General features: G+C 41.3%; 1 protein-coding gene across 13 annotated transcripts in view; it reads right to left on the minus strand.

The window, feature by feature from the left end:
- The window catches only part of runx1t1 (RUNX1 partner transcriptional co-repressor 1), a 90,159-nt gene that overhangs the window by 34,401 nt on the left and 43,538 nt on the right, over window positions 1-12,220 (minus strand). For all 13 annotated transcript variants that reach the window (XM_073044665.1, XM_073044650.1, XM_073044632.1 and 10 more), the window contains one exon: window positions 3,132-3,221. In XM_073044665.1, the coding sequence (XP_072900766.1) occupies window positions 3,132-3,221 (90 nt within the window). The remainder of the gene's footprint in view (window positions 1-3,131; window positions 3,222-12,220) is intronic.

The raw sequence follows: 12,220 nt of genomic DNA on the forward strand, positions 1-12,220 counted from the left end.
GTACAAAAAGAGAGGGTAAAAATGCCAAAGTGGTGTCAATGGATTCATTGTCCATTCACAAATGATGATGATGGAGGGGAAGAAGCTGTTCCTGAAACAGTGGGTTTGTGCCTTCTGGCTCCTGTACCTCCTCCTCGATGATAGCAACGAGAAAAGGGCATGCCCTGGGTGATGTTGGTCCTTAATGATGGATGGCACCTTTTGAATGTGTCTTGGCTGCTGGGGAGGCTAGAGTTGGCCGAGTTTACAACTTTCTGCAGCCTTTCTCAATCCTGTGCAGAGGCCCCTCCATACCAGATGGTGATACAACCAGTGAGAATGCTTTCCAAGGTACATCTGTAGAAATTTGCTGAAATGTTAGTTCTCCTCAAACTCCTAATGGAATATAACCACTGTCGTGCCTTCTTTTAATTGTATCAATACATTGGGCCCAGGATAGATCCTTAGAGATGTTGACACTGAGGAGCTTGAAAATACTCACCCTTTCCACTTCTGATCCCTCGATGAGGACTGGTGTGTGTTCCCTTGAATTCCCATTTTTTCAGTCCACAATCAATTCCTTGTTCCTTTCGACACTGAGTGCAAGGTTGTTGCAGCAACACCACTGAACCAGCTGATCTATCCTGCTCCTGTACAGCACCTCTTCCCCATCTGAAATTCTGCCAGTGGTAGTTGTGTCATTAAATGCTCCCAATGGCGTGTGTCTCAAATAGCCTCTGACAACCATGTCCAGCTCCTGCTCCTGGCCTTTGTGTGTGGCTTAGTTACTAAGCTGTTTCTATTGGCGGGGGAGGGGGGGGGTGGTTACTGGCAACTTAAAACCAGTTGCTTCAGGCAGACGGGACTCGTCGGCTGTGGTTGGCAGCTCATCTAGAAGGAAAGCTCTTGACCTCGAACTTCCACTGCCTTGTGATTATATCCACTCGTGAGGAAGGCTTCAGGAGTGAACCCCCAAGGGAAAAATCCAGAGCTGGAGTGCCTAAGGCAGTCCAATGTTGAGTTCAATGCCGACTGGAAACACGTGTACTGTTGCTGGTGTCAAATTGTATCGGTCTCTTCCGCTCCTTTGGATTCATCGACTGCGTAGTGAGGCAGAGTCTGCTGCATGGGCAACAGCTGGCTCTCCAAATTGTACTGCCCTGCCTTGCATACCGACCGGCTTGTATATTACGTAGACAGCTCGGATACAATATCCATGGTCAACCCCAGCCACGGACTGAGGGTCTTGTTCACTCATTCAGCTGTGTTTATAGACGCCATTTGAGCAGTGCCTAGCCACACAATAGTGGGTGTAAAGAGGGTAGTGCAGTGGGCTAACCACACATCCTAGAAGTATAGGAGTGTTGATTATCAGCGAAGTGGAGATGTTGTTTCCGATTCACACAGACCGTGGTCTCCCTGCGAGGAAGTCAAGGATCCAGTTGCAGAGGGAGGTACAGAAGTCCAGGTTTTGGAGCTTATTGATTAGAATTGAGAGTACGATTGTGTTGAATGCTGAGCTGTAGGCAATGAATAATGTTTCCTGTAAAAACATCTCAATGCTCTTAGGTTGTAAAAAAAAAATCATTTGCTGTTTCATTTGGCTATAAAGATAATCAATTTGTACCTTATTACTTTGGATGATGTTTAAAGAATTGAGGGGGGTGGTGCCTGCATACCGGATACCGACAAAATTTTTAGTGTCTGCCATCTTAAGCACATGCTCCATAGGTTCACTACCCTTGCCACATGCAAATTTGAAGTTTACAGAAAAATCTCTTTTTTTGTATTTTTTAAAATTATAAATTTCCATTCAAGTTCAGTACAAAAAGAGTTAATTTCAATTCCAATGCTTCACCAAACTAAGGAAGTGACAAAACAAAATAGTGGGGGAGGGTAGTGTTCCAGCACCAGAGAAAGTAATTACAACGGTGTGTAATATCTTTCCTGTAAATGATTCTCCATAACATGAAATAGAATCAAGAATCTGTGGCTTACATTAGCCTAATGAAAACAAGACTTTAATGCATATTGTTACAGCTGGGATTGAATGCAGTTATTAAGGTCCATGTTCCCACAACCATATGGTTTTTGTCATTAATGTCTCCTTTGAGGAAAGGCACTAAAATTAGAAAAAAAGTTGCATCTTTGATTCCAGCATTCCCCTATGAAATGATATTGTAACCATATGGCACAGAGCAGAGAACGAAGATTCTGGAAGTGTCCTTGTATGCTTTTTGGCTTTTTTCACCGCCAACTGACCCTGAGGGGAGCTGTTTCCACTGTAAAAAAAATAGTAATATTCACAAAGGAAATGGTATTTGCATGATGCAATTCAAACTTAGCACTTATAGCTGCTTGGCCACAAGCAAGCAATCATTATGTGCTTTTTATTAAATTAAATATTTTTAGAAAATAGCCCAAAGCCTTCAAAAAGATTTTCAAATGCACGATTGCAGTAAAACCAAACCCCCATTGGTACATTTTAATTTTACATGATAGTTCTTGAAAAAAAAGTATCTTAAGAAAATATGCCTACACCTTAGCATGCTTCTGAGTGCCAAGCCTGAAACCATTTTAATCTATTACTGAAAATCTTTCCATGTTTTAAAATATGTATCAATGTATATGTATCAATCTGTTCAGATTGGCCAACATTTGCTGATGGAGGGTCGGAAGGTCTGTCCACTTGATCCTTGACATTTTATGACAGTTTAAATCCAGTTCCTGTCGATATAATATAGGGGCACAGCAAACATGCAAAACAAAATATATGGGCTATTTCCTACAATCCTTTTAAAGGAAAATGTCAAATTAAGTTTTAAAGCCTCAGCATCAAACATGATTTTGATCCAGCAAAGCCATTTCATCTTTTTTCCAGGAATTAGGAACGCTGACTTTGACATGAATTACAAACAACTGGAATCCTTGGTGTTTAAAATTACGTCCAGTTGCTTTATTAAATATTGCTCTCATTTTTGCAATCAAGACATTCTTTGGACTTTAAAAATCAATCCACTGTATTAAATGTGCTTTAACCTGATATGACATCATAAAATATGGGTACATTTCTTGAAGTTGCAGGCTTTACTATGGCACAGAACCTCATCAGTGGTTTCCAGGACCAGATATATAGAAAATGCCACAATTACCTTTAAAAATGGTATAACAAAAGGTCGGAGAGGAAAATTTGTAGCTTCTTGAAGTTTGGAATGAAACTCTTCAATTGTCAACGTAGAATTCTGTAAAATAAGTTTTTAATACCATGAAAATAACATCTTCACTACCACCACCACAGGCCCAAATAAAGCACATTTCTCCATTCTATTCGTGACATGTATTTGGATGAAAGGACAGAATGAAGACCTTATGACATACATTGAACATAGCCCTAAAAGCAGTTCTAGACATTGAAGTCATATGTCCTTTGTACTCACATTTTCACTTCTTTACTAGAGACATTCATGAACAAAAGTATCCCTTGTAATAAGTTCCATGGCTTGATGTCATCTATACTGCCCGAGGTGATCTTTGAGTGCAAATGTCGAAGAGTTGAATTCACTAGCAAGTTCACTGCCTTTACAGCTTAACCCTTTGACTACTAATAAACAAATTCCTGCATCAGCCCTGCTTATATTTTAAAATATGAAACTGTTTTATAGAAAGCACAACCCTGAAATCAACAGTGTAGACTAATACTGCCTTTGAATACTTGCTTAAGTTATTTTCAACTGCTGTTTCCAATTTCTTTGGCAAAGTACTATCTAGTTTAAAACAAAGACTTAAATTCTTTGTTAAGTTTGCAGATAAGAATGTTTTAGCAAATGCTTAAAACAAGCGTGATTACTTGTTTTCCAGTACTGTATCTAATTCAAAAGCAGAATACTAAAGTAATAGTGCAGAAATCTTAGAGGTTAGTTTTTTCTAGAAAATGAAAAGGAATTAAAGAATTTATTCTTTGAAATTCAATGGGTTTTTTTTCAGCACTCATCCATGGTTACAAATGAATAATCAAATTCACGATTGCATTGATACTTAGAATAATACATTCATAGTTATGTGTTGCTTTATAATTGAAAATAGATTAACAAATTAATTCACACAATTTCTAGATGTTCCATTGTTTTTGTCAGTTGAATTCATGATGATACTTCATGTACATGTATAAGTATTTCATTCTTTGTTTGGGAGGTCCTGATGCTAAGACAACTACGTAGTCAGAAATTTACCTTGCATGCTCCATAAAGGAACAACAATAATAATGAAAACTTTCAAAATACATTAAGACAATTTAATCAGCAACTGATCAAATACTAAACGTGGAACATTCCTCATACAGGACATTGGCAGTCTCTGGACACCAAAATACACATATCTAACACGAGGCAATGCATATTGATAATGCTTGTAGGAGGCTGCAAAAATCTCTGGGAGGATGTTTCAAAGAGATCTGTGGATTCTAGCAGTTAAAGGTACTCTATTAAACGAAAGAAAACATTTCCATCTACCAAATAACCAACCCCTATAAAATTTGATGCTGCTTTAGGAATAACAACATTAAATATGACAAAATATCATAAGTGCTTCATAAAAGCATTTACAAACAGAATTTATTTGGAGATATTAGGGCATGTGATGAAATGAGTAAGACACAGAAGGTTCATTGTGGCTCTATAGGACTTGCTTGTATCACCCTTACTACAGAGGAGCTTCTTTGACCCATTCTGGCCCTCAGAACTTTCCTACTTGTCTGCTCTCATACAAGTCCAGTGTCATGCCCCTCCCATCAACCACATCAGGGATCATTTATAGCAACCAATTAGCCTACAAACCAGCATGCAAGAGGAATCTGGAGCAGACAGGGGAAATGTGCCAACTCGACACAGACAGAATCAAAACCAGATCACTGGAGCTTTATGCATTACTGGCAGTGCCACTTTGTTATTCTTCTTCCAAAAGCTCTATCATTTTCTTCACCTCAATGCCACTTTCCCACACTAAGCCCATGGCCACACTGATTTCCCGATTTCAAAGTAATTGCTTCTTTAACTCAACAACTGAGAATTCACAGCCCGCCTGGTGGAAGCTCCAAATATTCAGAAGGAATAAAGGAAAAACAAAACTCCTCCTTTGCCCAAAATGGCTGATGCCTTATTTCAAGACTGTTACTTCTCATTCTTGACTCTAAGGAAATCAAACTGACCTCTAGTCTGTTAAGCCACGTTAAAATATGCACCAGTAATATCTCACATGTCACTTCTGAGTTTAGGGTTGGTATGAAAAGTTCACCAATGTATTACTCATATATTACTGAAATATTAACACTCCTCCCTGCTTACGGGGAACAAGGAGATGGCAGATGAACTAAACGAATATTTTGCATCTGTCTTCACTGTGGAAGACACTAGCAGGGTGCCAGATGTTGTAATGTGTGAAGGAAAAGAAGTAAATGCAGTTACTATTACAAGGGAGGTGTTCAAAAAACTGAAAGACCTAAGTGTACATTTGTCACCCGGACATAAGAACATAAGAAATAGGAGCAGGAGTAGGCCATCTGGCCTTTTGAGACTGCTCTGCCATTCAATAAGATCGTGGCTGATCTGACCATGGACTCATCTCCACCTACCTGCCTTTTCCCCATAACCCTTAATTCCCCTGCTATGCAAAAATCAATCCAATCTTGTTATAAATATACTTACTGAGGTTGCCTCCACTACTTCATCAGGCAGAGAATACCACAGATTCACCACTCTTTGGAAAAGCAGTTCCTCTTCATCTCCATCCTAAATCTACTCCCCCACTCTTGAGGTTATGTCCCCTAGTTCTAATCTCACCAACCAGTGGAAACAACTTTCCTGCCTCGGTCTTATCTATCCCTTTGATACTTTTATATGTTTTTATAAGATCTCACCTCATAGTCGAACCACCTCATCTCTAGAATCAATCTGGTGAACTCCTCTACACTGCCTCCAAAGCCAGTATATCCTTCCTCAAGTAATGAGACCAGACCAGTGCTCCAGACAAGGCCTCACCAGTACCCTACAGATTTGCAGCAAAACCTCCCTATGCTTAAATTCAATCCCTCTTGCAATGAAGGCCAACATTCCATTTGCCTTCTTGATAGCACCTGTAAACCAATCTTTTCCAATTCATGCACAGACAATCCCAAGTCCTTCTGCACAGCAGCATGATGCAACCTTTTATCATTTTGAATCTGGTCTTCCATTTCCCTTCCAAAGTGGATGGCCTCGCATTTTCCAACATTGTACTCCATCTACCAGATCCTTGCCCACTCACTTAACATTTATCTCTCTGAAGACTCTCCGTATCGTCTACACAATTTGCTTTTCCACTCAATTATGTATCATCAACAAACTTAGATACACTACACTCAGTTCCCTCTTCCAGATTGCTAATATATATCGTGGACAGTTGTGGGCCCAGTGCCAACCCCTGCGGCACACCACTCACCACTGACTGCCAACCAGAGAAACATCCAACTCTCTACTTTCTGTTGGTTAACCAATCTTCTAACCATGCTAATGCATTATCCCCAACTCTATGCATCCTTATCTAACCACTGTGCTTGTTATATCCTCAAGTTTGTCAAACAGGACTTGCCTTTGCTGAATCCATGCTACGTCTGCATGGTAGGTACATTTCTTTCCACATGCCTCGCTAGTTCTTCTTTAATGATAGCTTCAAGCATTTTCTCAACTACAGAGGTTAAACTAATTGGCCTATAGGCACCTGCCTTTTGTCTACATCCTTTTTTCTACAGTGGCATAAAATGCACCTTCTTCCAATCTGCTAGGACCTGCCCAGAGCCCAGAGAATTTTGGTAAATTATCATCAATGCCTCAACTATAACCTCTGTTATTTCTTTCAATGTCCTGGGATGCATTTCACCAGGACCAGGGGACTTATCTATCTTTAGGCCCACAGGTTTGCTTGGCACTACCTCTTTAGTGATAGCAATTATATCAAGCTGATAAACTGCACCCCAGGGTTCTGAAAGAGGTAGTGTTAGAGATTGTGGAGGCTTTAGCAATGATCTTTCAAATATCATTGGATTCTGGCATGGTGCCAGAGGACTTGAAAATTGGAAATGTCAGTCCACACTCTAAGAAAGGAGGAAGGCAGCAGAAAGGAAATTGTAGATGAGTTAGCCTGACTTCAGTGGTTGGGAAGATGCTGGAGTCAATTATTAAGGATAAGGTTATGGAATACTGGTGACACAGGATAAGATGGGATAAAGCCAGCAAGGTTTCCAGAAGGGAAAATCTTGCTTGATGAACCTGCTGAAATTCTTTGAAGATATTACAGGTAGGATAGATAAAAAGGATGCAGTGGATGTTGTATATTTGGACTTTCAGAAAGCCTTTGACAAGATGCCATACATGAGGCTGCTCACCAAGTTAAGAGCGCAAGGTATTACAGGAAAATACTAACATGGTTAGAGCACTGGCTGATTGGTAGAAGGCAGCGAGTGAGAATAAAGGGATCCTTTTCTGGTTGGGTGCCAGTGACTAGTGGTATTCGATTAGATTTTTTTGATGTATATCAATGATTTGGTTGATGGAATAGATAGCTTTATTGCCAAATTTGATATAAAAGTGGAGGGGCAGGTAGTGCTGGGGAAACAGGTAGGCTGCAGAGGACAGATTAGGAGAATGGGCAATAAAGCGGCAAAGGAAATACAATGTTGGAAAATGCATGGTCATGCATTTTGGTAGCAGAAATAAATGTGAAGACTATTTTCTAAGCGGGGAGAAAATCCAAAAATCTGAGACGCAAAGGGACCTGGGACTCTAAAGGTTTACTTGCAGGTAGAGTGGGTGGTGAGGAAGGCAAATGCAATGTTAGCATTCATTTCAAGAGGTCTAGAATACAAGAGCAAGGATGTGAAGCTAAGGCTTTCTAAGGCACTGGTGAGGCCTCACCTTGAGTATTGTGAACAGTTTTGGGCTCCTCATCTTACCTTTCAACTCTAACTCAATATAGCATGCAACATATTGCTCTCTAGTCATCTATCATATATTTTAAATTGTCTCACTCAGGCCTAAAAATTTAATCACCGTGGGGGATTTCTTATTCTTGTGGGATAACACGTTTCCTGACAGGGGGAATCACTCTGCTTGGCGGGAGCGACTTGTGGCTGTGAAACAATCTCAGGTTCTAGCGCCTCCTCCATGGTGGTGGTAGGTGTTGACTCTGGGACTGCAGGAAGAGGCCTTGACAGTCTGGGCTCCTCTCTTCTGTAACAATTGACTCTGCACTCTTTAACTGATCGATGTACTATCTCTAGATGACATCAGATGCAATCTCCACTGGGTAGGAGAATTGTCCAGTACTGTCCTTAATCCTTCCAAGGACCCATTTTTTAATCATCTCTGTAGTCCCTCACAGGACTATTTGTCCAGGAGTGAAACATCAAGCCTCCTTATTTGAGGAGCTCTCATATTGTCTCGGCTGTTTGTCCTGCATACTCCTTCTGAGATTGGGTTTGAGGAGATCCAATCGTGAGTGCAAAGGATGACCCAGGAACAGCATAGCTGGTGAGTTGCTGTTCGTGGAGTGTGCTGCATTGTGATATGCAAGGAGGTCATTGCAAAGCTTCTGATTCAGTGTCAGTGCAGTGTGTTCTGTAGACTCTGGGTAAACCTTTCCACAAAGCCATTTGTAGCAGATAGGCATGTAGCAGATGTAATGTCTGTCTTATTCCATTCATTTTTCGAGAATGACTGAAACTGTTCCACAACAAACTGCTCTGTTGTCACTGACTAAGTGTTCTGGAACACCAGTCTGGCCACTTTGTAGTGGCATCTACGACTACCAAAAAAATCTGTGCCCATGAATGGTCAGGCAAAATCCACATGAATCTTCTGCCAGGGCAATGCAGGCCATTCTCAGGGATGAAGAGGCCCTACTGGGTGTGTGGACATCCTGAAGACTGCTTGGCAAGCTGCCTGATCTGCTGGTCTATCCCAGGCCACCAGACAAAGCTTGGAACCATTTTCATTTTCACCACAATTAGATGACCAGCGTGTAGCTCCTCCCTTCAGCTCTCAGCTTGAATGGTACAACCACAAAATGCAACCACTATCAAGGGTAAGTTCACCCTGGCACTAGAGTTCCTGCTGCACTTTACAGCCATTTTGAGTGGCCACGTAGACCTGAGACAGAGTCGGATTGTTTCTGGTTTCCCTTTGGATCATCCCTGCTGTACCAGGGAGACTTCTGATTTGCATTAGGGAGAATATGTCAAGTGATGTGTCCTCTTTTGTAAGGTTTTCAGACATTTCCTCTCCCAAGGGTAAACCGAACAATTTATCAGCATTTCCATGATGAATTTTCCTCTTGAATTTGATTTTGTGATGTACCCTGGAAGAAACAGAGCCCACCTCTGCATTTGTGCTGCTGCTGTTAGTGTAACATCCTTCTGTGGATTAAAACGGTCACTAGTGGTTGGTGGTCAGTAATGGGGTAAACTCTCTCCCATACTAGAAGGCAGAGCTTACAAGGGATAATGGTGACTCCTTTGCTTGCATCTTCGAAAACAGCTTTACTTCTACCTTTAACATCTTTATTTTTTCCTTTCAGGGTTCTTTTGAAGACCCTGACCCAGAGTAACGTGCTAACTTCAGTTCTTTGTGTGAATGGGACCTGTTCTCGGGGGTTCCACGACTGGCCGTTATTCGACATGCCAAGGGTTCAGCCTGAGAGTCTCGATCGTGTTCGGAAGCCTAAGATCTTGGGGCTCTGGAGACGGGCAGACCGAGGGTCAGTGTCACAAGCAGGAGGCCGGAAGACCGGAAATTCTTCCACTGTGGGCCCGAATACCTGAGGTCTTTGCAATCTTTGGACACAGAGCTCGAAAAAAGCGACAAAGCAGGCTTTTAACATCGTAAACCAGCGGGTTGGTGTTATGTCTCCCGCTTGCTGTGAAAATGGGGGACACCTCCCTCTCCTTTGCCAGAGAGAGACAGAACCTGTGGGGTGTCGAATGTTGGATGAAAGGCAAAGCCTTTGGGGTAACTTTGGTCTGCATCTTTGCTATTGCTTAGCACATGCTTGGGCTTGGTGATGGTACCGATGCTGATGGAGGGAGGGGGAATTGTTGCTTGCTGCTGCTTATGTGCAGGAGGGGGTTGCTGGGGGGGGCACTTTGGGGTTCTCACGTTTAACTGTCGTTTATTCTCTGGGGCACTTCACTGCTTTCGTGGATGTTTTCAAAGAAAAAGCATTTCAGGATGTATATTGTATATATTTCTCTAACATTAAATTCAACCTTTGAACCTTTGATACAGGAAATGGTTGAAATGTTTTACTGTACACCCCAAACCAGACTCACGGTCTCTCTGTCAATCTGTGTGTAATTTTTCTCTGCAGCCATAAAGGAACAAGGCCAAGTGGCATTCACTTCACTCATAACTTTCACCTATACAATAAGACGAGATGTCACAGGCAAGTAGATCATAAACCATAATGTGTGAGTATACTGGCTGACATCATCATTTCCTTTGTCTTTTAGAAGGCCACCTCACACTGTTTTGTCCATTGCCATTTCTTTCTAATCTGTAGTCATGTGCTCAAGGGATGGAGCCAGGTTTGGCAGGGACCTGTTATAATAATTGACAAATCCTAAAAAGAACCACAACTGGGACATGTCCTTTGCCCTTGGATCATTCACCATTGTTTGAACTTTCTCAGCACATCTCTGTAATCCTTGTGTGCCAATACTGTGAACACAGCAAGAGATGCTTGGTTAAAGAATGCATACTTCAAGCTCATTATTTTCTAATCTTTTTAAAACTGTCTTGAGATTTGAGATGTTCCTTTTTACCCTGACTGGTAACAATAATGTCCTCCAGGTAACACTGAGTGCCTGGGCATCCTTGCAGAACCGGGTCCATAACTTTCTGCTAGAGTGCAGGTGTAGCTGCTACTTCATATAGCCCTTTGAGTGTTTGTGGTGAGAAACACATTGGATTCTTCTTCCATCTCCAAGGTAGGCTTCAGCTAAGTCCAATTTGCTGAAGTGTTTTCCCTCAGAGAGGTTTGTAAATATATCCTACATCCTGGCCAGGGTATTGATCAACAGCTGCTTTCAGCACTGGGATGATGTTGACCTTAATATCCCCTAACAGATCCTGACAGACACATTCTTCTTGGCTACTGAGACCACTGGTGTTGCCCGTGGACTTCAGTCAACCTGGCAAAGAACTCGCTCAGACTCCATGCAATCTAGTTCAATGGCTACTTCAACACAGATGATATAAGAAACCAGAAAGACTTTGGAAAACTTGTAGTTACATTTTCATTTAGCACTATTTTACCTTGAGTATGTCGGAGTTTTCCAATGCCATCCTTGAACACTACTGTGGCATCATCCAGTACCTTTCAATTAACTACTGCATGGCATGTAACATGCAAATTTTGGATAGATCTCCAATCAGGAGATCCAGAAGTTATCATCTCAGCCAATCGTGATCCCACAACGCTGGCCCTCCTGTTTTTAACCACATACAAGCCCACTGTAGCTTGTTGTTTGTGGTATTTCAGTACTACAAATGTCATTTCCACAGGAGTTATTTCTTCTCCAATAAACTTCTTAGTTGGATAGCTGCAGGCTTCAGTTCATTATTTTGGAAATGCCAAACTCATTTTGAGAATAATTTAAACAGCCGTGCCAGTATTCAATCCCATTTTAATTAATTTGCCATTCATTTCTGATGCGAGCTCTATTGCTGGTCTATTCTTAGTTTTCACATTATAAACCTCAAGGCTACCCAGTCCTGTACCACTCTCATCACTTTCAGATTTTTCATCACCAGCATTCAGATTAGTGCTCTTTTTGAAACTGCAACTTAAATTGCTCTTCCCTGTGCAGTTCACTTATGTTCGTCAGCCCAACATGCTTTTTGTACATGTCCTACTTTGTTTCATTTTCCGCAAGTTTCACCTTTAAATCTGCATTGGTCTGATGTATGTGAGCCCCTGCCACAATGGTAGCAGAAATTGCTTGGTCAGGCGGGTTTCTGTTTAGACATTGAAATTTTGATCATGCTCACTTTCATTCTTGACTGCAACTCAATTGCACCTCTGTCTCCCATTTCCATTGATACTGTGATTTTAACTGCTCTTTTATATAAGAGTTGTGTTTCAGTTAGGAGCTACTTTGAATGCTTTCTTGTAAAATTCCACAAACTAAATGATCTCTTAGTGTATCATTAAGCCC

This window comes from Hemitrygon akajei, chromosome 1, assembly GCF_048418815.1.
Source record: "Hemitrygon akajei chromosome 1, sHemAka1.3, whole genome shotgun sequence".
Classification (NCBI taxonomy): domain Eukaryota; kingdom Metazoa; phylum Chordata; class Chondrichthyes; order Myliobatiformes; family Dasyatidae; genus Hemitrygon; species Hemitrygon akajei.